This window comes from Meriones unguiculatus, chromosome 3 (assembly GCF_030254825.1).
Source record: "Meriones unguiculatus strain TT.TT164.6M chromosome 3, Bangor_MerUng_6.1, whole genome shotgun sequence".
NCBI lineage: Eukaryota > Metazoa > Chordata > Mammalia > Rodentia > Muridae > Meriones > Meriones unguiculatus.
Window position 1 is genome coordinate 157,014,044 of NC_083351.1, and position 27,316 is coordinate 157,041,359.

General features: G+C 35.9%; 1 protein-coding gene and 1 pseudogene across 1 annotated transcript in view; both read right to left on the reverse strand.

Moving 5' to 3' along the window:
- Tecrl (trans-2,3-enoyl-CoA reductase like) overlaps positions 1–25,608 on the reverse strand; it is a 76,912-nt gene extending 51,304 nt beyond the window's left edge. Inside the window, exons 1-2 of the mRNA XM_060378730.1 lie at positions 25,381–25,608; positions 10,365–10,416 (exon numbers count right to left, since the gene is read on the reverse strand). Coding sequence (XP_060234713.1) covers positions 10,365–10,416; positions 25,381–25,608 — 280 coding nt within the window. The remainder of the gene's footprint in view (positions 1–10,364; positions 10,417–25,380) is intronic.
- On the reverse strand, positions 6,129–8,201 carry LOC110564755 (heat shock cognate 71 kDa protein-like; annotated as a pseudogene).
- Positions 25,609–27,316: the final 1,708 nt, after the last annotated feature.

Consider the following 27,316-nt stretch of genomic DNA (forward strand, 5'->3'; position numbering starts at 1 on the left):
GACCCAACCAATGTGGGAGAACCAACCCTTGAGACTATTAATGATTTTTTGCTATGCTTGCAGACAGGAGCCCAGCTTAGCTGACTTCTGAGAAACTTCATCCAGTAGCTGATGGAGACACACGCAGAGACCCACAGCCAAGCAATAGAATGAGCTTTAGAGGAGTTTCGTAGAAGAGTGGGAGGAAGAAGAGAGAGAGTTATAGGGGTCAAGGATATCACAAGAAGACCTACAGAGTGAATTGACATGTTCCCATGGGTCTGCAGGGGCTTACAGAGAAACCACCAACCAAAGAGCAAGCATGGACTGGACCTAGGACCCTTACACCTATGTAGTAGATGTGCAGCGTGGTCAGCATATGGGTCCCAAAACAATGGGAGTATGCGCTGTCTCTTGTTTTATTTTGTGCGCATGTGTGTTTTGCCAGCATGGACGTTTGTGTATCACCTGCCTTCAGTGCACCTAGACTCAGGGAGAGGGTGCTTGATCTCCCAGAACCCACGTGGCCGCTCACAACTCTGTGTAACCCCTACTCCAGGGATTACAACATCCTCACACAGCTATACTTTCAGTCAAAACATCAGTGTACACAAAATAAAAAACAAATTATTTTTAAAAGAACAAAAATACTTCAGAAATTTCTGAATAGACTTCAGCTGTAAGAAGTTTACTGATACAACGTGGTAGTCATTAACTCTCTCCCCTATTCTGTTTTTATTGGGGACTTAACGGTGACTGCTCCATATCATGTTATCAAATCTGCTTTTAATTCCTTTGTTCCCTTGGTAACTCAGAAACAGTAACATGAGTAAAAAAAAATTATTTTTTAAATGTTCTTTTAAGCTAAGAAGAGAAAAAAAGAGCACTAAAAGAAAATCAACCATTTGAATTGAATTTGGTGCAAGAAAATTTTGTATGTAAGAAAAAAATTGGTAAATGTTCTTATTCTTAATCCAGTAAAAGAAATAATCTAATGTTCTTACTTTCAAATCATATGCGCTTATTTCCAAAGTTCAGTAAGAACCCTGACCTTTCTGTAGAAGAGTTTGTAAGTTTCGCAAAGCCTGGAGATTATTGTATGAACCATCCTCTCAGGAATCAGCGTGAAGCTCAGCATGTAGCAGCACCTGCAGCTAAGCCTGATGAGCACAATCCTGAGGACTTACTGTAAAAAGACAAACAATTCACGAACCGTGTCCTATGACCTTTATTTTCCTGTCATGGCACACATGCACAGGTGCATGTATACATACGCATACATAAAAATTAACAAATACATTAATGAAATTTGAAAATCCAATTAGAGTAACTATATACAGGGACTGTCCTGGACATGAGCATCATAAATTGTCTACAGGATAAATGATTGGCATAATCAAGAATTTAGGAAATGGTCAGGAAAATTTGTTCCTAAACATTTAGCATAAGCGATAAACCAGAGATTTTTTTTTTCTGGAATTGAAAAAAAATTTCTTGAAATTCATTTCCCTCCATAATTAGACAAATTGCAAGCAAAAAAAAAAAAAAAAAAAAAGCAGTAGCAAAACAAAAAAAATTCTAGTACAAATCATACGTTTCAGTCCATTAATAAAGCATAATGAACTTAAAAGTCGTTTACTCTCAGATTTAGAGGAAAGTCTCACTGATTATACACAATGAAATCTTCAGATTCACTTTTGTTGTATGTGGTGGCTCTTCTAGGCTGTCAAGGTGACTACGCCTGGAATTAACTAAAACGCAAATGGCTGGGCACACCTGTGAGGGATTCTTTTCTTAATTAAATCATTTCAAGTGGAAAGACCCACTTCTAATCTGGATCCTTAGGGTGGGAAGGTGTTCTTTTCATCCAGATCTTCTGGGGTGAAAAAAGGCACCTTTAATCAGGACCACACCTTCTGCTGGCCGCCAATTGAAAGGACATGCCTGCTTGATCTCTCTAGGAAGTCCACTCCTCTACTGGCAGGAGAAACAATTTTTTTTTTTTAAATTCTGGTGTATACAGATGATCAATTAAGACACCCAGGCCAAGGGTGGCAACACTATATAGATATATTTTGATAACCAACCCCTGAGCAGCCTTACCAGGCCACAAAGGAGGACAATGCAGCCGGTCCTGATGATACCTGATAGGCTAGGGTAAGATAGAAGGGAAGGAGGACCTCTCCTATCACTGGACTTGGGGAGGAGCATGAGAAGAGATAGGGAGGGAAGATGTGATCTACTGGGAGGGAAGGGGGGAGGAGGCTACAGCTGGGATACAAAGTGAATAAACTGTAATTAATATAAAAAATAAAAATTAAACAAAAAGGTTTAACTTTGCCTCTTGGGAAAGTTAGGAGAAAAGAGTGTTGAAAAAAGCCAGGCAAAGCAGGGCAGGCCTTTCATCCCAGAACTCCGGAGGCAGAGGCAGGTGGATCTCTGTGAGTTCCCATCCTGAACTACATAGTGAGTTACAGGCCAGCCAGGACTAAGATTGTTGGACATTCTTTTAAGTGCTTATTATCCATTTGTGTTCCTTGCTTTGGGAACTTGTTGTTGGGTCTGGTGGATCATTTTTAATCCAGTTGTTTGCTTTCTCAGTGTTTAGTTCTGTAAGGTCTTTGGATGGTCTCTATCCTATTCCTCTGTCAGATGTATGGTTGACAAAGATTCTCTCCCATTCTGCTAGCTGCATTTTCCCACAATTCATAGTTCCCTTTGCAGAGCAGAAGCTTTTTAAATCCTTGAAGTCTAACTTGTTGGTTTTGGAACTTATGTATGAGAAGGAGCAGGAGAAGAGAGGGACTAGGGGTCCAAATGGCTAAAATTAATTATTTAAATGCATGATGAAACTGTCAAACAGTAAAAGAATACTTTAAATCACACACAAAAAAGTTATTTACTGAAGCTTGCTCATTAAATGGCAGTGATGGAATGCCATAAGCAACCAAGAAACGTCAGGCCATATCTGAGTATCTCTGGTTACAGGATGGAATATGTCTAGTTAAAGAGGAGCAACACAAAATGATTGTTCCAGTGTTTTTCCTCTCAATTTTAGACAGACACATCCATTCCTCACATGTATCATCATTTTTATCTTCGAGGATTCAAAAATCTAAAACAACCTAACATCTAAAAACAATAAATTCTGTCTAAAAAGGAGTTAAGGGTTGCATTGACATAATGCGTATTTCATTATCTCAGATGAGCTCATTCATGTCATCCAAAGCCGCTCTCACATTCAGAGCCACTCATCAAGCCGCTCATGTGTCTATACACGGACTTAAGCATTAGAGCCAAAACAATCAGTTCCTGTCTTATGTATTGCTTTTTCCAAAACCAAATAACAGATGATCTCAAGGCGTAGTATAACTTGTTTAAGTAATTTGTTTGTAAATCAAGTTTTTCTATATTGAATTTATATTTTTGAATAACCACACCTAATCATGTGAAAAATAAGTGTGATAATGCATGACTTTCTTTTTCAGAAACTAAAATATATGTGTGAGGAATATTGATAATTGAAGACATGATAGCCAAATAATCTAAGGAGTATTTGAAGAGCGTTATTACTGGAAAGTTACAGTAAAAGTCAGAAAGAGTAAAAGCAACAGAGGCCAGCATTGGTGCATCGTTATCACAAAGAGCATGAAGATGCTGTTGGAAATAGAAGAGACTGAACAATACACGAAAATGACTGTGGAAGTGAGAAAATAGAACTATCAGTTATGAATTATTAGATGCCTTTGTCAGATGTGGAGTAATGAGCAGAATCAGGACATGCTGAAGGCTCAACATTGTAAATTACCACGTAAATTTGACATAAAATATGTGAGATAATTGCTTGTTATGATCCACAATACCAAGATTGTGTAATTTAATTTCTAATTAAGTACATAGAAATTAAATGATAGATTATTTAATAAGCTGAAAATTGAGCATGCTAAACAACCCTTGCTACAAGATACAAAGATGGCATAGAATATCTGGAGATGGTAGCTTAATATAAAGCAGAAAATATGAAAGGGAAAAGGGTAGATTAATTTTTTAATTATTTCAAGTCAAGGTGAATTTCACACCATGAAACTAGAGAGCCCACAGGGGCAAAATAAGGGAATAGAAAACAAAATCAGAAAAATGACAAAGAAAGTACAAAGTCTTAAAATTGGGTAGGTAGGGTTAATTGAATTACATAATTATCATCAATAACTATCAAGAAAATGTAAATCAAGACTTCATTGGAGTTCCTTCTCATGCTTGCCAACATTAAGTTCACCAAGAAAACAAAATGCTGCCACTTTGTGTAAAAAGAGAAGAAAACTTTATATTCTATTGTTTGCAATCTAACCTAGTTCAGGCACTGTGAAAATCAGTATAAACACTTAGCAACAAAAATGACAAACAACAAACAAACAAACAAATAACAAAACCTCAGTGGACAGCTCAGTCTCAACGGGGTTCCTTAGTAAGGAGCAGGAACAGTCACTGGCTTGAATTCCATTGCCTGCTCTTTGATCACCTCCCCTGGTGAGGTGGCCTTAGTAGGCCACAAGATCCAGACAGTCCTGATGAGATTTGATAGGCAAGGGTCAGATAGTAGGGCCTCCCAGAACAATGGACTAGGGAGAGACAAAGGAGAGAAAGAGGGAGGGTAAGACTGGGAGGAGATGAGGGAGAGTTCTAAAGACTGTATACTAAGTTTATAAATTATAATTAATTAATAATGATAATAATTTCATGATTTCCTTCCCCCTAAGGGCGGAGCAGCCTTACCAGGCCACAGAAGAAGACAATGCAGCCATTCCTGATGAGAATTGATATACTAGGATCAGAGGGAAGTAGAGGAGGACCTCCCTTATCAGTGGACTGGGGGAAGGGCATGGGTGGGGAAGAGGGAGAGAGAGTGGGATTGGGAGGGGAGGAAGGTGGGAGCTACAGGAGGGATACAAAATGAATAAACTGTAATTAATAAAAATAAAAACAATTTAAAAATAAAAAATAATGAAAATAATAATAAAATAATTCTAATTTTAAACTCCAAGGCCTGAAGAAGAGTGATATAAAAAGATATAAGAAGAAGATAATTTATTTTCAGAAAAGAAAATTTTAAGCCAAAAAGTTTGTGAATATGCTTGCATAAAATTATTTTCTATTATATAATTTATGGGAATGTATATGTGTGTATATGTAGTGATTTAAATGGGTATTGGCTCCCATAGACTCATATGTTTGAATATCTGACACTATTCGGAGGTGTAGCCTTGTTGGTACAGCCTCTGTGGAGGAAGTGTGTCCCTGTGGGGATAAACTTTGATGTTTCATTGCTCAAACTATGCTCAGGACAGCAGTCCTATTCTGCTGCATGCAGATCAAATTGAAAAACTCTCAAATCCTTCTCCATCACTATGTCAGCCTGCACACTGTCATGTTTCCCAACATGAAAGTAATGGACTAACACGCTGAAACTCTGCGCCAGCAACTATTAAATGTTTTCCTTTATAAATGTTGCCATGTTCAGTTTGTCTTTTCACAGAAATATTAACTCTAACTAAGACAGTAAGCAATCTATTTTAGAATATACTATAAATGTAAAATCATAAACCAACCAATCCCTGACTTTATTTTGTTACAATTGACCAAATCATTTCAGAAGAACCATTTTAGTAACGTTTTAATGTGTTTTAATTTTTTTAAGCACAATACAATACAAAATAAAAGTATTCCTTAATACTTAATTTAACAGAACAATTTATAAAAACTGAAACAAACTTTTACAACATAGTATAAAATGCAGAAAAGCAGGAACATAATTTCTATCTTTAAATTATGGTTGAATTGTTTAATTTATTAAGTTTAATAAGCATGTTAAAATTAGAACTATACTTGTGAAAGAAAGTTAATTAACAGTAGTTAATAAATGCCAACTCTTGTTATAGCTATTAAATCTGATCACAATTTTGCCAATTGGGTATATGTCAAAATTTATACAAATTATTTTCTTTTTATTTATTATTTTAAATAGTCTTATTAGACATTGCATTTTTCTGCATGTTTTAGAGACATTGCATTTTTTATTTAGGATTCAGTGCTTATAAAGGGCAATGATATTGTTTCCTCTCGATGTTCAAGTATTGAGATTGTCTAGTAACTTATTGTAGCAGCTTAAATTTAAAACTGCCATGTAACTTGCTAAATTTGGGTCCTTCAAATGTTTCCCTGGGGAACACTGCTACAACTCTATTTGGATTGACTTGATCCACCTCTTCACTGGTGGGGTGTGAATAGGCACTACCAGATGGTGGTGCCCCTCCACCAGGGAAGCCACCAGGCATTCCTCCAGGCATGCCACATTTAAAGATAGAAATTATGTTCCTGCTTTTCTGCATTTTATACTATGTTGTAAAAGTTTGTTTCAGTTTTTATAAATTGTTCTGTTAAATTAAGTATTAAGGAATAATTTTATTTTGTATTGTATTGTGCTTAAAAAAATTAAAATACATTAAAATGTTACTAAAATGCTTCTTCTGAAATGATTTGGTCAATGGTAACAAAATAAAGTCAGGGATTGGTTGGTTTATGATTTTACATACCAAGCCCTCTGATACAGCTTGGTAATGATGGTGTTGCAGACTTTCTCCAGTTCTTTCTGCTGGTGTTCAAAGTCTTCCTTCTCAGCAGTCTGATTCTTATCCATTCAACTGATTATCTTGTTACACTTTTCTAGGATCTTCTGTTTGTCCTCATCATTGATCTTGCCTTGAAGTTTCTTCAACTGTTGCTTTCCTCTTGAAGGCATAGGACTCCAGTGAATTCTTGGAGAAAATCTTATCTCTCTGCTTCTCATCCTCAGCTTTGTACTTCTCAGCTACTTAGACCCTGTGCTCAATATCTTCCTTGCTCAAATGTCCCATGTCATTGGTGATGGTGATCTTGTTCTATTTCCCTGTGCTCTGATCTACAGGAGAAACATTGAGGATGCCATTGGCATCAATGTCAAAAGTAACTTCAGTCTGAGAGACACCACCAGGTGCTGGAGGTATGCCTGTGAATTCAAATTTTCCAAGCAGGTTTTGTTTTTATTCTTGGTCATAGGCCTTTCTCCTTCATATACCTGAATGATCACACCTGGCTGGTTGTCAGAGTTGGTGGTGAAAGTCTGAGTCTGCTTGGTAGGAATGGTGATATTGTGCTTGATGAGGATAGCCATAACTCAGCCAGTAGTTTACCAAGAGAAAGAGGAGTGACATCCAATAGCAGCAAATTCTGAACATTCTCAGACTTGTCTCCAGATAAAATCAGGGTTAATGCTCTTATTCAGTTTTTTGTTTTTTGTTTTTTGTTTTTGTTTTTGTTTTTTTTCCATTGAAGAAGTCTTCTGAATCTTGGGGATTCTGGTAGAACCACAGACCAGGACAATAACATGGCCAGTGACTGGTCAAGTTTGGCATCTCGAAGGGTGTTTTCTGCAGGGTCTAGTGTGCCACGGAACAGCACTCAGTTTCTCAAATGGAGCACAGGTAATGCAGGTTTAGAAGTCAGCTCCATCATAGAGAGAAGCAATCTCAATACTGGCCTGAGTGCTGGAAGAGAGGCACGCTGAGCACATCCACAAGCAGCAGAGACGCCTGACAGCTCTGTAGTTCTCACTGATGTCCTTCTTGTGTGTTCCTTAAAACATATGCCATAGCAGGAGCAGCTGGTTCATTGATCATTTGAACTACGCTGGGGCCAGCAATAGTTCCGGCATCTTTTGCTACCTGCCGCTGAGAGTCATTGACGTAAGCTGGCACTGTGCCCATGGCAATAGCAATAGTCCTCTGCACTTTCCTTCATTTTAGTCAGAACCACAGAGGACGCTTCTTCTGGGTAGAAACTTTTTGTCTCCGCTTTGTATTCTACTTGGATCTTGGGCCTGCATCATTCACCACTATGAAGGGCCACTGCTTCATATCAGACTGAACAACAATATCATCAAACCTATGTCCAATCAGACCTTTGCCATCAAAAGCCTGATTTTTCGCATCATCCCCAATTAGTGATTCTGTGTCAGTAAAAGCAACACAGCTGAGAGTTGTTTGGTTACCCTAGTCACTGGCAATTATTTCTGTCTTTCTGTGCTGGAAGATACCCACACAGGAGTAGGTGGTGCCAAAATCAATGCCAGCTGCAGGTCCCTTAGACCTGTTTGCATTTAGGCCCGGCTGTGCTGTCGAAGAGACCATGCAAAATCCCAAAAGCTGCCACCGCGTTAAATGAGACCTTGTTCTTATTTTTCCAAAGTCTTTTTTCAAATGTCTCTTCCCTAAATACCATAATTTCCTATGGCTGAATTTCTGACATTTTAACGTTTAGCATTGCAATTACTGTTTTAATGTGATATGTGCTTTATGCTAAGATTATATTACCCCTAAACAAATGTACATAAAGTAAGAGGAAGTAGGCAATACTTTGTGACTTACCGGGGTAATTACTTACATAGATTATGTAATTACATAAAAACTTTAATTTTTATCTGGCTTCCCACAATTTAGTCCGTGGTGACTTGGAACTCAAGCTTCCTAACCTCACGGGAAGGGCATAACAGACATGTACTGCCACATCCGATGTGTGAAATATAATTTTGTGTTTTAAAATTAAGAAAAAAAAAAAAACTTAAGAAATTCCTATATGTTAGAAAACATTGGCACATAATTACAGAGAATTTAACTATTAAGTTCGTGCTAGGAAAATGAATCTAGGAAAGTTATGTGTATACCCCTTCCTTTGGGATGTGTGGTATGATACCCTGATCACTCATTTTCAGTGTATCCAATTCCTAGACGTCTGTAAGGTAAAATATCAAAACTCACCTTCACAAAGCAACTTGAATGATAAACACTTGTACAATAATTATATTCTTCATCACATATGTTTCTTAATAATATGTTTTAAGCAAATACTCCAAAATGTTTGTACATTTTAGCTGTTTTAACTAATTGACATCTCTTGTCATATATATTTTATTTTTGATTCTTACAATGCACACTGAATCTTCTATATGGGTATTTTTATGAATTATGTTACAATTTTCATTGTCACTGAAGTAGTCATATCATGCAGAACAGTATTAATAAAATTTTCTATTTCTCCTAAAATAAACAATTTAATTATTGTTTTGGTTTTACCTTGTTTTTAATACATACAATCAATACATTAATTTACGAATTCAAATATGTTCCCCGAAACACATGTTCTGTCGAATAAAAATAGTAAAAATACACCTTGAATATAAGAATAAAATATAATGACCTATATTAAACCTCAAAGCATTGGGACCTTATGATGTATCAACGTAGTTTCATAAGTAATAGATGCAGCACACTGGGGAAGAACCTACATGACAGAAGGGAGCTATGCCTGTGGAGAATCCTCTATTTGGCAAACGTTTGTCTAAAATGAAAGCTGTCACTCTTGTCTCGAGTAAAACATGGCGTTCACTAAAGAAACTAAGCTGTGGCCACCAAACAACCTTCTCTAGAGCTCCACTCCACCCTAATGTCCTCAATATCTGAGGACAAGCTGAGGCCCCAGGACAGAGAGGGTGCCATCCTGTCCTCCTCTCTCAAATCTAGAGGTGGCTTTGTTCTTGTCATTGAAAAAATTCACTTTTCAATAAAAAGGAAAAAGGAAAATGTCTCTAACATTGGCTTAATTTTCTTTATTATACAAAAACCCATATTCTAATAATATACTAAAAATCATATAGAAACAGTCATTCTGTTTCACTGTTTTTGACAATTAGAATAAATATCAGTGTAGAAGCTAGATATAAAATTATAAATGTGCAGAATATGAATATTTTCATGGAAATTATGGAGGGTTGTTTACAGCACAGTACAGAACCACTACTAAGTTTAGGCATTATCATTTATAACATTGCAAAATAAGTTTTATGTGGAATAAATTTAATCGATTTAAATACCTGGAATAAAATCATTGTCTAATCTTTTGTTATAATATGGAAGAAATATATTTTAAGTTAATGCTTTTAGGTATTAAAAAGTTTCTTACAGAACAGAAGGTTGAAACATGAGTTAAAACAATTTTATATACACTTTCACTGAAAATTAAAGATATTTCTTGGGATATTGTTCAGTGCATAAGCACCTGGCTCCTAAATACTTGGCATACTCACTACTAAAAAAAATGTTGAATACTAAAGCATCAAAAATATCAAATATGAGAGTCTTTATTATCAAGAATTACTAATTATTAAATTATTAATCAGATCTCTTTTAAAATATAGCTTTTGTGTACTTGTATATGACTAAGCTTGTTCTTAAAGACAAATTTGAGCCAATTTGAAAATAAGTTAACATATATTTTAATAGATAAATAAAACTCACATGCTTTGTGAAGCTTTTGTTTGACATCATGAATAGTTGATGTTTGAGTCACCTGCAAGAACGAAAAACAATTATAAGAAAAAATTGATAATTTCTGCTATACAAATATTTAAGAAAATATGTTAGCATAGGTAAAATATCAGTAAATTTATATTTTGGAGTAACTTGTGACATCTATTTTAACAAGTAATATAATAATTAATAATATTATTTTTGAAAACCTTTATTTATATATAGCTATAGCAGTTTAAGTCCAATCAGTATGTTCCTCTATACATATTTCTTAAAATTTCATTTGTTCAAATTATTAGATTTCTGTCTTCAATGATCAAGAAAATATTGAGTAAATGTACGACCCATTAAATCAAAGCAAAATGACTTATTGAGAGATAGGTGCTGTATGATGTAAATCTGATTCATACAGAAGAGACATTACAAAATTTATAATACATAGAACTGTTGTGAGACAAGCGACTTACAAGATCTCATGAATGACTTTAGGCTAAAATATTGAACAAGAACCCTCAACTGAATACATTAAAGGCAGACTAAAACACATACAAGGTGGGTTGACCATATTTTAGCTGTAATTACTAAAAATAAATCGTTTAAAAAGAATACAATTTGTTTATTTACATTGGGAAGTGACTGAAGCTAACCAATTCACAGGAACACATCAAGCCATCACAGTGTGTGTAGAGCTGTTTGTTTGTCAAGCTGCTTTGTTGTTCAGCGAAAAATATGTTTTCACCCTGGTCTTCACCTTGAGACAGAAAAGTGGTTGTTTCACCAAGTTCCTTTAAACTTGTTTGTGTGACCTTGGGCCATATCTGCTATAGGGTGCCGGAGCCAGCCGGGCAGAGTTGAATGGTTCTTGAGTTGGGAGTGAGGATTAAAATTAATAAAATAAACACACAGCACACAGGAAACTTTTTAAAGGTCCAGACTCTACAGCCACAGCAAAAGGCAGACTGCTGCAGCAAGCAGTGCCAGCAGCAAGTCTCAAGTCTCTGCCTCCTCCTCTGCCTCCAGCCTTCTGACCACTTTATTTTTTGAGGAGTTACTTTTAGCCAGTAAAACATCTCAGAACAATAGGTTAATTTGCACAAGGAGCCTGAGGAAGAGGTGTAACCCTCACAAGCTATCCCACCTGTTGTCACAAACAAAAGGAGATAGACTTGCAAGTTCTCCTCTGCCATTAGTAAAGGCCTCCTAAAAGCCATCTCTCTGCTGAGATTTAAATATCAAAGCAGGCCACTGAGTCACGGCTCCTGACAATAGGGAAGTAGTTTTAGAAAACAAGTTGATGTGTCTTGTTTTTGCTTGGCCTATAAAAGGGAATTGTAGAATAAACTCTTGCTATAGTCTTACTGACAGCCCTCTCGAGCTGATCCCGTGTATAGTGTGACTTGCTTGAATTATTTCAGTCCTCACTCCCCACTCAAGAACTGTTCGGCTCTGCAGGCAGGCTCCAGCAATAGCGCTTCTGGGCTTTCTGTTCATATCAATTTTCTGAGTTCAAAATCCTTTTCACCATTCATTCTTTACACTTACTTATGTGAAGTATTGGAGAATACATTCTAATGATCACCTGTAACAAGTATGTTTAAAAGATTGGTGAAATATATAATGATTATATGTGTATGTGTTTATCATGTTTGTTTGATTTGTAAATATGGTGATTTTTAAATAGTTAAATAAAAATAGGCATGAGAAATCATGCAAAAAATAATTATTCAAATGCCTTGCATTATATTATTCTTAAACTACAGTTAAACGTTGAATGTATCTTTTTTATCTTATCTTTTCTGTTTAATTAGACTATGACCAATATTTTAGTACTGTTAAGGTTTTTATATTAGCGAAGCTAACACCCATTGGCTAGGACCTGGGTAGGCTGCCTGTACCTGCCTTCCATACCTCCATTCTGATCTTCATAGTTTGTATTATATTTCTCATTTCCAAAATTTCACTACATTCTCCTTGGTCCTGCCCCATCTCCTTGGGATGCTGCTGTCAATCCTGTACAGACAGACTTCCCTTAGTTCTTCATTTGCTACTTTTCTCAACCATTCTCCCCATTCCTTTGTGACTACCCCCCCATCAGACTCACATTCTTCTAGGGACCCCCATGGCTACCACCTTTAGTGGAGACCAGTGTAAGCTCTCTATAGCCTCCTTAATTTCCTCCATTCTGATCTCCTTAAAGTACCAATAACCAAAAGTAGGGTACTTTGCTGACCACTTCTGTTCTTCCTTCCAGGTCATTCTATTACCTGGAGACTCACTGCCATCTATGTTAGAACATAGATTAGCCCTTATTCTGCTCTTTCCATGCTCCATAGAGCTGAATCTCTGACACTACCATATAAAACTCAAGAGTCAGTACAATTTCCCTAATTAATATCTTACAATCATTACTACACACATAACTTACCTGGGACTGCTTGGGGTGTGATCCTAGATTTCGAACCAGCACTTCAAACCTGTGGTCAGTTGGAATTTGAACACTAAAACTCAAGCCATCCCAAGACTAAAAGCCATCCCATTAGACTTATATATGATGTTTCAGATTTGATAACAGCAATCAAAGAACTCAGCACCCACACAACATCAAGAAACACCATAAATATTTTAACTCACATACAAAGATACAAGCTCAAAAACAAAACAAAAGAAGAAAATATGATTTCTCCCAAAACTAGAAATCCTATTATAATATTCTCTGAAAAGCTAATTTATCTGAAGCATAAGACAAGGACTACAAAATAGTGAATTGTGAATGGGGTCAAGAACTTCAAAGAGGTTATGGGAAAGTGAAACAGATTCATAGTGTAAGATTTAGCTCTCCAGACACAGAATCCGTTGATCTATGTTCTTATCTTAGTAGTTCCTATCTACTTCTCTGGGGCTAGGGATCTAAATCACCTCATGTTTGCTTAAAGGTGTGAAAACCTATGTTTGCTCCCCAGTACCACATAAACTGGATGTGATGGGTAATCCCATAATTCTAGCACTTAAGCAATAAAGGCAAAGGATTCAACAAGTCAGCTTCAGAAACATTTCAAGCATGAGTCCAGCCTGAGCTACATAAAGTCTCTCAAAAGGTGAGGGGGTTGACATTGCAGGAAATTTGTATTGTATTATTATTTCTTAATACATTAAACCTGAAAATGGATGATAAGTATAAATTTTCTGTGTACTTGATAGATATTGATATGTACATATGCATATGTAAATATGTGCTTCTTCTACTTCTATATTTAAACATTTATATATTATAATAATCCTTCAGTTGATATCAAGTATGCCATTCTGTCAAGAAGTTGAACAGTAATATGGATGTCAATTTCTTTAAAATATGTGTCTTAGAAGTTTCAAAAACACATACATCTGAATAAATTTGATTATAAACAGTGCCATAATAGTACTACTAAATTATGGAAAAAATTACTAAAAGTAGAGAATAAAACAGTAAACTAAAAAAAGAAATGCAGAAATTAAAATAATTTTAGATTTTTGAAGTATTCCCATGATCAGAGTAGAATTAATGTCACTACTGTATACATAAATTATGATTAAATTAAGTTCAGTTTGTAACTTTTTCCTTAGTGATGAGGTAGTAAATCTATATCCAGTGATGCATAAACCTGTATAGACAAATAAGTGACCATTAAGACAAAAATGTATCAAATACTTTGCTAGAAAAGGTTACATTAGAATACGAGTTTCAAAATCAAATAATGGATAATTGCCAAGTTGGAAGCCTTCAAACATGAAATAATTTTAAATGACCTTTTCAGAAGCTTTAAAAACTCACAAGGTCAGATAGAAGGGGAGGAGGTCCTCCCCATCAGTGGACTAGGGGAGAGACATAAGGAGAGAAGAAGGAGGAAAGCTGGGGTTGGGAGGAGACAAGGGGGGAGGCCACAACCATGATATAAAGTGAATAAATTGTAATAAATGATAATAATTAAAATAAAAAATTAAAAACACATACAATGTGAAAAAATAATTGGCCACAGGACTGGACAATAAATAATTAATTCCTGTTTTACACAAAGTGAAAAGAGAATGAAAACAGAAGTACAACAATCCTTTAGTTAAAGAAAGAACAATACCAAATGCAAGCAGTTCAAAATGAATCTCTGGAAATGAGAAGACAGAGACATTTAAACACATCACGCTGTAATAGCCCCATGGGATCCAGTTACTTTCTTAAATCTTAGCAGCTCAACAGGGATTATTTGATGAAATTCAGCTTGAAAATCCACCAGTAAGATGTGATATCCTTGTGATTTGGTGCCTGAGAAATTTTGCACTTGGAAAGCTCTTAAGTGGGTGGGAACGTTTACTTGGCTTTCCTGTCTAAGCTCCTCTAAGGTGTCTTTATTGCATTGTGGCTTCTGTCAAAGCTTAGAAGGTCAAAAGTGTAGAACGCTTAGAGGCTATAACTGTTTCCACTACTGTCAAAGATATCGCCCTGATGACATTTCTGTGTTTTGGAGACACTGGAAATATTAGCAGGAAGAGATTTCTATAGTTATTTTAAATTTATTCCATTAAAAAAAAAAAAGTGGCAGCCTCGGGCTGGAGATTTAGCTCAGTGGTAAAGCATTTACCTAGTAAGTAAAAGGCCTGACGTTTGTCCTCACCACCCCTACAAAGGAAAACAAACAAAGAGCCACTCTAGCTGACTTCATTAAGTACCCTGTTCATACTTAAAAACAAAAACTTGTCTTATGTTTACTTGTGTCAAATTATTTGTATGTCCTTATTGCTCTTAATAAGAGGAATATCTTAAGAGTATGGATTTTCGTTGGTTGGGTGTGATTTTCAAGCTAGGATCGGAGACAGCGGCTCACTTCTGGAAGATATTCAGTACTCAGTGTTCCCTTAGGTGGTTTCAGGAATTTCCTCACATATCAACACAGATTGACATTCAGGCTTTTACACCAAATGGTCCCCAAAGATCCCATGTACTTCCTCTCATTTGCTTTTAGCCTTTATTCAATTACTTTAAATACCTAATGTATGACAATGATATGTAAATAGTTGCTATGCTTTAGCTTTTAGAGGATAAATATAACAATAAAGATTCTGCATGTATACTATAAATATACTGTAAGGGGCTCTTTTTCTTTACTTCTTAATCGATGGTGATTAAATCCGCAAGGAAGAGCCCATTAAAACAGAAGGATGAATACTTGTTGAAGAAAGTGTATATAAGCAAGTCAGAGAGAAAAAAAAGAAAGTGAGAGAAGGAGAAGATGAAGATGGGATGACGATTTTTAGGATTATAGCACTGCAAAATATTTTTTGAGGATATTTGACAACAGCCAATTCAACAAATCTTAATGAGTATACCTTCACATAATATTTTAACTAAGAAACTTTTAATTCTTATCATATAGCTAGTCAGTTAGACCGAGTATTATGGCTAAGTGTAAATTATTTCAATTATGGGTAATTTAGGACTGGGTGGATCTTCTGTGACTTCATTATGCCGATTATGTATCTATATCTGTATGTATAATTTATATGTATAAATTTCAATCGTTTCTCTGCTTCTAATGAAAGACCAAAAGATAAGCAGCGATTGTTAACACTATGTAGAGTAGGCGCGGTATAGCAAGAGCTACCTCGCTGCATTCTTTCCCGGTTCCCGGTGGGTGCGTGACTCGGCTCACAATCTGCCTTTCCGCCTTCCCGGTTCCGGGTGGGTACGTGACTTGGCTCACAATCTGCCTTCCCGCCTTCCCTGTTCTGGGTACGTGACTTAACTACGGCTTTGTTCAAACCACCCAATCAGACCCCTGTAAGTATGCTTCTCGCTTCTGTAACCACGCCTCCTGCTCCTGAGCCCTATAAAAACCCGTCACCCCAACCGAGAGGTGCGCAAGTCCTCCGATAGGCTTGGTCGCCCCGGGTACCCGTGTATCAAAATAAACCTCTTGCGGCTTGCATCCGAAGGCTGGTCTCGCTGTTCCTTGGGAAGCGGGGTCTCCCCGTCTAGATAGGCTCCTGGGAGTCTTTCACTAATACTATAAAATTAGGGCATTTGAGAACATAAACTTCACATACCAACATGCAGTGTAATACCCCTATGAGATGAACATGTTTAGTATAAATATTAGTCTTTACTTGGACCCTACCCATCTGTGCTGCTTAAGTTTTGTTAATGTGACATAAACTAGAGTCACTGACAGAAAGATCCTGTAGTGAGGAATTCTGTCAATCAGATTGGCCAGTGAGTGTATATTCAGGGATTTCCTTGATGTACTAATGATAGGGTCGAACCCACTGTAAGCTGCGCCATTCCTGCACAGATGGTCGTGGGTTGTATAAGAAAGCACACTGCATGGGCCTTGGAAACTAAACAGTACACAGTGTCCTTCCAAGGTTTCTGCTACAAGCCCGAGTACCTGTCACTGCTTCCATTGATGACAGAATTAAGCTATAGGATGAAATAATGTCTTTCTTTCACAATTTGTTTTAGTCAGTTTTTTACCACAGCCAAGAGAAAGCAAACTAGAGCAATAATGAGTAACAGAAATTAGGGTATTACTTTGCTTGAACTGTCCATGTTAATTTGGGGGAGGATTATGGAAAGATTTTCATGCTTTTGGCTAAAAAAAGATCTTGAGTGTTGAGAATTTAATTTATTGTTCAGAAGAAACTTTGAAGATATGATGGTCAAGGAAATGGAGACCTGGCTTATAACTTTTCAGAAGGAAATTTGGGATTACTTCCAGACACTATCGAAACCATTTATATTATGTGTTTGAATTGGGAGCGTGTGTAAATGAAACCTTTGCTTTCGTAGGATGCCAGATGCTGGTTAGGTGGACTGAAAAGTCATCTGTGATTAACCAGAGACCTGTATCAATCAGAATGACATCTTCCCGGGGAGTATTTCCTCAGGTTCAGTACACAGGGAATGTTGTCCAGAGATAGCCAAAATTGCTGCTCAAGCTGGCAAACAAACTTCCTTAGGTGTAAATTTTTCCTATGCAATACTGGTTTTGGTGGCATCAAACCTGACAGTGTCATGAGGACAGAGTGGGAAGTGGAAAGATGGTTCTGTCATTAGATAACATGTTACCATTGACTGTGACCCTGGTTTGATTCCCAGTACCCGTGCAGGGTTGTTTTAATTACATATAACTCCAATTCATGAAATCTGAAACCTCTGGTCTCCAGAGGCACCTGTACCCACATAATTCAGGCAGGTCACAAACACATACACACACAGACACACACAGACACACACACACGCACACACACACACACACAGAGAGAGAGAGAGGAGGGGAAGAGAAAAATACATACATACTAATTAAAAATAAAATCAATATTGTTATGTGAGAACACAGAGAAAGATTGAAGTTGAACAAGTAAGCTTTTTTTCCCAAAGATGATCTTTTTAAAGATTTATTTGCTTATTAACTATACAGCATTCTTCCTGAACATATACCTACATGCCAGAAGAGGGCACCAGATCTGATTATTGATTGTTCTGAGCCATGATGTGGTTGCTGGGGATTGAATTCATGACCTCTAGGAAGAACAGCCAGTACTCTTAATCTCTGAGCCATCTTTCCAGCCCCAAAGATCTTCTATCTACAAAATAAAGACTTCCAAGCAAAACACCTCCCTATTGGTCTTCATACTAATTCCAGACAGGGCTTCTTCTCTAATAACAACCTAACATACTCTTATTAATTCAGCAAAGAAATCACATTAAGTTATACATATATATATACATATATATATGTACACATGCATATATATACTTACAAATTTTCTATTTTAATGTATAATTTTCATATGTGAGTGTTATGTATGTATTTCTGTGCATGTAATGCTTTCTATTTCTCTGAGCAAGAGGAAAAGTAACAAACAATTAAATACCATTCAGGCCAGCAAATTATGTCAATCCAAGGTCTGTAACAGCTCCAGGAAGCAAACCAGCATCTTGTCTGCACCCTCCCCGTCCATCGCCATGATCAGCCAAGTACACCATGTACTTCCTAGACGTCTGCCATATCATCTCCTTTCTCTCCATCTGGCTCACTATTCACTGTCATCATACACATGAGCATGTTATTCCTTCAAGAGAGTTTCCTGCTTCCCACATCGTTATGCACTCCATGAATACTTGATTTTTCACTCACATAGATTTCTTTATTCCTGACATTTTCTGCCATACTTAATTTCTACAGGAAAGGCAATTCAATCAAGATAATAATTAAGATTTTATGAGTTAACCTATTTTCAAAAACACAGAGTAGATCAATTAAACGCTTATTGAAGACAGTATCTACTTATAAACAAGTAATCGGTTATCACTACCCTACTTGTCAATGCAGAGAGGCTTTGAAAACCCGCTGAAGGGGTAGACTGTGGTAGCCTGCTTCTCTCATGGATGTAAAAGATATTAGAAAATGTTAACAGCCAATACATAGTTTAATCATAAAGTTTTTTCTTCTGTGATAATATATTTAAAGGCAAATGAAGACATAATTTAGTTAAATGCACAGAATAATAACTTATTTAATAATTAAACTTATGAAGATGGCTCCTGTGGGGAATGGGTTGATGGAGAAAGAAGATATTGGTTGGTCTTTAGGTTTAAAATTGATTTTAAATAGCTGTCACATTTAACAAGTTATGGAAGGTTTTCCATATCAAGCTGAATATACTTTATAATAAAGCACCAAAAATTAAAAATTAGCAAAAGAGGATTTTTAAATGCTCTCCACAGAAAACTGTGATTGGTATTTGTAGTAATAGATACGCCAAATAGCCTGATATACTATTCCACAATGCATACATCTATCAGAGCAGCCCACTACACCTATAAATATACACCAGTGTTACATGTCAAATAAAAGTGCCATGGAAATTTAAAATGGAAATACGTTTTTATAATAATGTTTGTGCTATGGGTTTTCCTTAACCAGTTTGAGGGCCTTTGCCTTGCCTTGTTGTATATCGCTTTGTCTCTTGGAGGCCTGCTCTTTTCTGAAAGGAAATGCTGGATGTGGAATTCGGGAGCTCAGATATGGGAGATGGGCTGGGAAGAGTTGAGAGAAGAGAAAATGTGGTCAGGATGTACTATTTCAGGGAGGAATCTACTTTCAATAAAATAAATTGAAGAACTATTAAGTCTGGATTTATTGTTATACTGATTTAAGGCTTATGTTTTATTCATGTTTATATTTTGAATAATGCTATTTTATTTCATGTATGTAAAAATATAAACTATATAAGGCTCTTCATCTTCCTTGTAGGGTAAGTGCCTATATTAGTGTTTTCTATACTATAAAGGGTAAACTGTAATATTTGATTTTTAGGAAAAGGTATGTTTGACAATAACCAGTAAAAACACTCTCAAGTTTCCAATAACATTCTGATATATCTGAATTAAATATTCATAAGCAGCAAGTTGCATTGTTCTATATCATAGAAAATAAAGGAAAGAGGACTTAGAAAAAAACAGAAAGGATGAGTATGGAAGAAAGAGGGAAGAGCTTAGGGGGTGCTGGTAAAAAGTGAAAAGAAAAAAAAAGAAAAGACACAAAAACCTGTTAGTGGTATAAATATGAAATCTGGGGGAAGAAAGCCAGAAGTCAATGTAAGAAAAATTCCATTTCCAGTTTAGAGCATATTAAGTTAAGATTATAGAAGTTAAAAAGCAACAAATCAAGTAATCCAATTAAAAAAATGGGTACAGAGCTAAACACAGAATTCTATATAGAAGAATTTTGAATGGCAACGAAATAATTAAAGAAATACTCCACATCTTTAGTCAGCAGGGAAATGCAAATCAAGATGACTCGGAGATTTCACCTTACATCAGTCAGAATGGCTAAGATCAAAACTCAAGTGACAATACATGCTGGAGAGGATGTGGAGAAAGGGGAACCCTCCTCCATTGCTGGTGGGAATGTAAACTTGTACAACTACTTTGGAAATCAATCTCAGACAATTAGGAATAGTGTTTCCTCAAGATCCAGCTATACCACTCATAGGCATGTATCCAAAATATGCTCAAGTACACAACAAGGACATTTGCTCAACCATGTTCTTAGCAGCTTTGTTCATAATAGCTAGAATCTGAAAACAAGACAGATATCCCTCAACTGAGGAATGGATACAGAAATTGTGGTACTTTTACACAATGGAATACTACTCAGCAATAAAAAAAAAAAAAAAAAAAAAAAAAAAAAAAAGAAAGAAAGAAATCATGAAATTTGCAGGCGAATGGTGGGTATCCCAGAAGCAGAAAACACACATGGTATATAGTCACTAATAAGTGGATATTAGACATATAATATAGGATAAACATACTGAAATCTGAGCACCTAAATAAGCTAAACAAAAAGGAGAACCCTGGGTAAGATGATCAATCCTCACTCAGAAAGGCAAACTGGATGAACATCGGAAGAGGTAGAAAACAGGGAACAGGTCAGTTGTCTACCACAGAGGACCTCTGAAAGACTCTCGCTAACAGTGTATCAAAGCAGATGCTGAGACTCATGGCCAAAGTATAGGGAATCTTTGAAAGAATGGAGAGATAGAAAGACCAGAAAGGGACAGGAGCTCCACCAAGAGAGCAAAATATCTGAGCCCAGAGTCTTCTCTGAGATTGATACTCCAACCAAGGACTATCATGGAGATAACCTACAACTCCTGCACAGATGTAGCCCATGGCAGCTCAGTGTCCAAGTGAGTTCCCTAGTAATGGGAACAGGGCCTGTCTCCGACATGAACTCAGTGGCTGGCTCTTTGATCACCTCCCCCTGAAGGGGGAGCAGCCTTACCAGGCCACAGACAAAGACAATGCAGCAGGCCTGATGAGACTTGATAAGCTAGGGTCAGATGGAAGAGGAGGAGGACCTCCCCTATCAGTGGACTTAGGTAGGGCCGTGGCAGTAGATGAGGGAGGCAGGGTAGGATTGGGAGGGAATGGGGAAGAGTGCTACAGCTGGGAAAAACTTTAATTAATATAAAAAAGAAAAAGATTATAATTTTCAAGACTTTTTTTAAAGTGATACTATCACAGTTAAGAATTTTCAGAATTTTGGGCAAACTATTTAAAGACACTCTTTGTAAGGCAATCTAATTCCATTATTATCTCCATGGTTCTGTAACAGTAGGTCACATTTGAACTAATGGAGTAGTGTTAGTGCTTTATTTCCATGAAATCTTCAGAAAGATTATGTTGAAGCTAAGGGCAGATATAGAATAAAAGAAAAGGAAGGACCCTCTTCTCTTTTGAATAAAGATCAAACAAAACAGAATGGGAAGACACTGGACCATCCATCACTCGCTGTGCTTTATGTCCTTGCTCTGCTCTTGAATAAGTGACTTAGCAGCAGATAAGCTTCTGACATTTTTAGATAAAGGAGACAACCATAGGAGCTAAATGTTAATAATTCTCCATTTCCTTAAAACATATTTATATATAGTCTCTTATATTTGATGTTCCAGTAAATGTCTTAGGAATGCCACTTAACAATGTATTTTTAAAATTCTTCTTTGTATCATCATTAATTATTTGTTATTTTAGTCATTCATGAAAAAAGTTATGTAAACATCTCTAGATGATTCATGAGGATTGTGACAGGCTTTGCCATCAGAATAAAGCTGTCTACTTATTAATTATATATGAATTTAAAGATAAATTTTTCCAACCATCTTTGGGAAAAATAAAGAGAAATCTTTGATAGAATGATGTCAAGACATGTGTTTGTATGGGAATAGATTTACATCTGCTTTAAATATAGCTAGAAAATAGCAAAATGTGCATCCTTTATTTATAGTGTTCCAATTAAACACTGTCACTTTAGAACAAGATAGCAATATCCATACTCTCTATTTCAGTGGGAGTCATTACCTAAACGTGAATTGCTTAGAAGTGTGCCAAGCTATGATTTAAATGCTGAAGATTCAGAAGTGAAAGAAACAATAAAACCTCTCAGTTTGTGAATCCAACGTACTATTGCCAGACCAAAAAATAAATGGAAAAATAGTGTCATATAGTAACATCTGTAGAAAATTGGGGGAAAGGAGACATTTTGGTTTGTACTGAAGTTTCAAAATTAGGAACAGCCTGTGGGAAAATGTGACAGTGAAAACGAAAAAGAATGCAAAGCCTAGTTGCCAGGCAGAGTGTATTATCTGACACAATTTAACAGCTACCTCTGGTTGCCATGTAGGGAATACACTGTAGGTGATAGTGACAAATGAAGGGTGAAGATTTAAGCGAGCTGGCAGTGGAAGTGGCAGGGATCTGTCAGAGTCTGGATATACTTTGAAGGTATTGTCAAGAAGATGGATTGCGTGGGGTGTGAGATTAAGAGATGAATCAGGACTCCCATGAGTATCTGGAGAGTTATTTGAAGGGTGGTTTCCATTTATTTACTTGGAGATCTCTAGGGAAGCTAATTAGTGCGAGATCTAGATAGAGTCCGCTCATGGCATTTGATAATACTATTTTAAACTAAAGATATCAAATATCATGTCAAGTCATAAACATAAAGTAGTAGAACTAGATTTGTTAGGCTTTTTTCTTCAAGTTTATATGGACCAACATTGCCTATCCAAATCATGAGTATAATTAAAAATATTTCACATTATGTTTAAGTCACTATCATAAGATGTCCCATATAATATCAGCTTCAGATAGGCTAAATTAGGCATGCCTATAAAAGACACAGATAGACAGAAGATATTGGTGAAGTGATGATAATGATGACGATGTTAAAGAGACAAAGATAGCTTTGATTATAAATAACAATGAGTTGAATGATGATGAATCAGCAGAGATTTTTTTTTTTCAAATCACCAAAGAAATACTACAGAAATAAAATCTTTGTGGAATTCAATACAAGTGTCTTGAGAAAACTTCTACTTGATAAATAACAGAGTATGCTGCATTCCCACTGTAACAACATGGTCATGAGGATGGGATTCAGCAGTCTCTTGGACAGCTGCACTGATGACTCTGCAAGTTCCAGTTCTGGAAAGTGTGGAAGATAAAGGCCCAGGTGAGATAGACATGGATAGAGTAAAAAGAGAGGAGCACTGAGGGTGACAACATGAACACTCAAAGCAAGTCCTAAGAGGAATGGAACACTTCATATTTACCCCATAGAGTAAGACAGTAAAGTATAAAACCACAAACAAAATCAGTCTATGATGATTAAAAATTCAAGCTATTTGAAACCATTAAAGGACAACAAATTATGGCATAAAGCAAAGCAAACAAACAAACAAACCATGAAACAAAAAAATAAAAACAACATCAAAAGACCCTCCTCTTCTTAATGTGAAATCAGAGATTTGATTTAATTACTCAAACTCTTACAGCATGTATGGCAGTGGCAGCTTACAGTAAGTGACTGGCATAACATGGGCTGTGATCTGGGTTGAATTTTCAGTAAGAAAAAAAAATAAAAGAACAGTGGAACAACAGGTGAATGGATGAAAGAAAATAAAAATAGGATGGTGAGGAATCCAAAGTGAATATGGGGTTGATCCCTATGAAATCTTACCACTCCAAAGACAAGTCCTAGGATTTTGACAGTTGATGTGTGGAATTCCTAAGAGAGTAGGTTTCTGGTTTTCTTCCAATTTAATTCATATCTAAGTAAGTGAAGTTTATTCTCATTTCTTCAAAGAAAATATCAGGTTTGAGAGCAATAATTAGCAATATTTTAAATTTCTCATCATTTTAAGGTAACAATTTGTAAGTTATTCCCTGCTCTTTTGTTCGATTGCTTTTTTTTCATTCGTGCACTTTTTATGCAGTGAGACTTTTTATAGTAAAGTATTGCAATTGCCAGCTCTGTCTGGCTGAGATTTAAAGTTTTAACAGTTTTCTTATTCCTGAAAGCATTGTATCAAAAATCAAAGAAAATATTTTTAATATTAAACAGAAATTATATATATATATATATATATCAAATTTTCTTTAAGATAAAACACATTTCTCCCTTACAGAAATATAGGTGTATATGATCTTCAATTGTATAGAAATAGATTGTTGGAGTCTCCTTAGTGTTACTTGTGACCTGTATGAAAATATGACATCTTAATATTTCTTTTGTGCCTAAAATGAAATCATTTTGTTCAACTAGGAAGCTACCAATCCTAGCACAATTTGAAAATAAATAATATTTTGACAGTTATGAAGAGCAGTGAGCAGTGCTCTTCTCTAGCAGCTCACTTGCAGCATGGTTAAATACAGTTAAGTGACTGTACAGTTTGTTTAGACAAACAACAACCAACAATATTTCCATGAAACCAAATAAATAAATTATTTGGAAAATATCACTCTTGTAATGAAGGTTTTGCCTTTTGAAATAAATGAAAAATATATTGGGACATGATACATGTACTTACACCTCAATGAGCACGTGTTCATACTTCAATTTGCTAATCTATGATATTCAGATAGTAACATTCTTCTTGAAACATCTGGGTATGCAGATGCAGAGATGTGAGGCACGAATAAGCTATACTCTTTAAGAATGTGAAGAATGCTCTTTAAAAAGATGAAAACTTCAGAAAAATAATCAACCCAAAACAGTATGCTAAAATGCCTACATTTTAGATATTTCTAAATACTTTTAACTTTCATTGGTTTTACTTCCTCTTCTCTACAAACACGTCTAAAATGATGTACATTTTATTGCTTAAAAAGCGTGAAAGGAAAATATTTTATGCAATCTGAGTTTTGCTCTAAATATTTTTTTACTTCTGGATTGTGGGCAATATTACAGGAAATGCAACATAAATCATATCAGTTAAAACGATTATTTTAAGTTGAGCATGAGAATGCAGCAAATGTTTCTTCTTGGTACAGTATATAAGGCATCTTCTTTTTCACTCAATAATTAAGTTTGAGATTTAGAAATACAGTTAGCAAAGTCCTGACATCAAATAGTAAAGTCAGTAATTTTGAGCCTAACAAGAAACATTTAAAAAAATGAACAAACCTTACCTTATCCAGAATACATATCTGTTTTCTTGTATGAGAGTCCAGTATTTCAATCTCAAAGTGAGTCGTTTTTGAACGTTTGACTGCTGGAGTTGTCTTTAGCGGGCCTGCTGAGAGTACAAGTTGTGACAAGGAGTGGAAATTTCTTGTATTATTCCTCATTGTGGACTGTGGAAGTCCCTGGAATAGAAATTCCCTCTTGCGTTCCAGGGACTTGTGCCTTTTGAACATTGTGTGAAGTAGCAGGGCCGTGTGGCATGTAAACTGGAGACACTTGCAAGAGTGCTCGCTTTGCACCAGTTAAATACTGCTGTGGAAGCCCTGAGAGGTCAAGCGAGCGGCATGCCATTCCAGCAGGCTAGTTTTATTTAGCAGGCTCGAAAACAATGGCTGATCTGATTTCTATATATAACACAATTGAGAATTGCTGCAGAGTAGTGCATTGCCTTCTGCATTTGAAATATTTCTAACTTTCTCTTTTTATCTCTGCTACTTATGGGTGTTCTTATCTGGAATTCCAACGCAGAAGAGAGTGCTTTTATTATCTCCCAATTCTGGATTCAGTAATCTTCAAAACTATACTAGTTCACATTCATAGATATTTTACTGTAGCAGAGTGACACCTTAGAGGGTGAATAATAAAGTTGAAAAATATTAGATAACACATTTTAATTTTGTCTACAGTTAAGGTCATTGCATATTCATGAAGACAATTGTATGATGAGTTTCACTATGTATCAATTACAAACATAGCCAACAATAGGATACACTGAACTTTCATCGGGATAAAACTGGCAGACAGCAACTAGAGAACATTTGAATAATACTTGATATAAATGAGAAATATATACGTACACACACATATGAGTCTGCATATTTGCCGTGATTAGTAAAATTTACCAGGGACAATTACAAGTTTGAAATGGAACTAAAATTATGAGAAATACCATGATTAGTAAATGCGTGTAAAATATTCATTATATTCTTGGGCCAAGGGAGATGGCTCTGTGAGCAAAGAAACTTACAACCAAGCCTGATGATCTGAATTAGGACCCCAGGATCTAAATGGTGGAAGGAGAAAACTTAGCTTACAAATTACCCGCTGACTTCCATGTGCATCTCAATAAACACACACACACACACACACACACACACACACACACACACACAGACTGATGTAAAGATTAGAAAGACCACAATACACTCCTCTCACAGTTTATGTAAAGTGATCCCAAAATGTAAAATATGATGCAATAAACCACCCAGTAATTATTATGATATCAATAACAATAATAATCATAGAAGGAAAAAATGATAGAAGTCATAGCTTCAGTGTTGAAAATTGTATATATTAATCTGTGATAATTGTTTTAATTTAAAACATTGGGGAAATAGAAATTTTGCAGTTAATTTTTTTTGTCATATACAAATGAAGTAATTTTTTAAAAAATTATTTTATTTACGTTTATTTACTTTACATCCCAAGGGTGTCCCTTTCCTCCCTCCTATCCTCCCATCTCCTTCTTCTCCTCCTTCTGTCTGCCCTTCTCCCTATCCCCCAGTAAAGGGGAGACAATCTCTTCCATATCAATCCTCCCCAGCAATCAAGTCACATCAGAACTAAGTATATCCTCATCACCCGAGGCCAGGCAAGGTAGTCATGCCAGGGAGATGTGCTCCAAATGCAGGTAATAAAGTTCATGTTAGCCTCCCCCCATCACTTCTCAACAGGCAAACCACAAATGAAGTAATTTTGAATGTAAATTTCATTAAATTTTTTCTGAGTTGATTTATTGTATTGATAATTCACTTAACAATGCCTCATTATATACTTGACATCAGCAAATTAATAAAATTTATAACCATATGACAAGAGGTAAAAATAGTCAGTTATGAACTGGAATATTTCTCTAATGAAACATTTTTATAATAAATTATA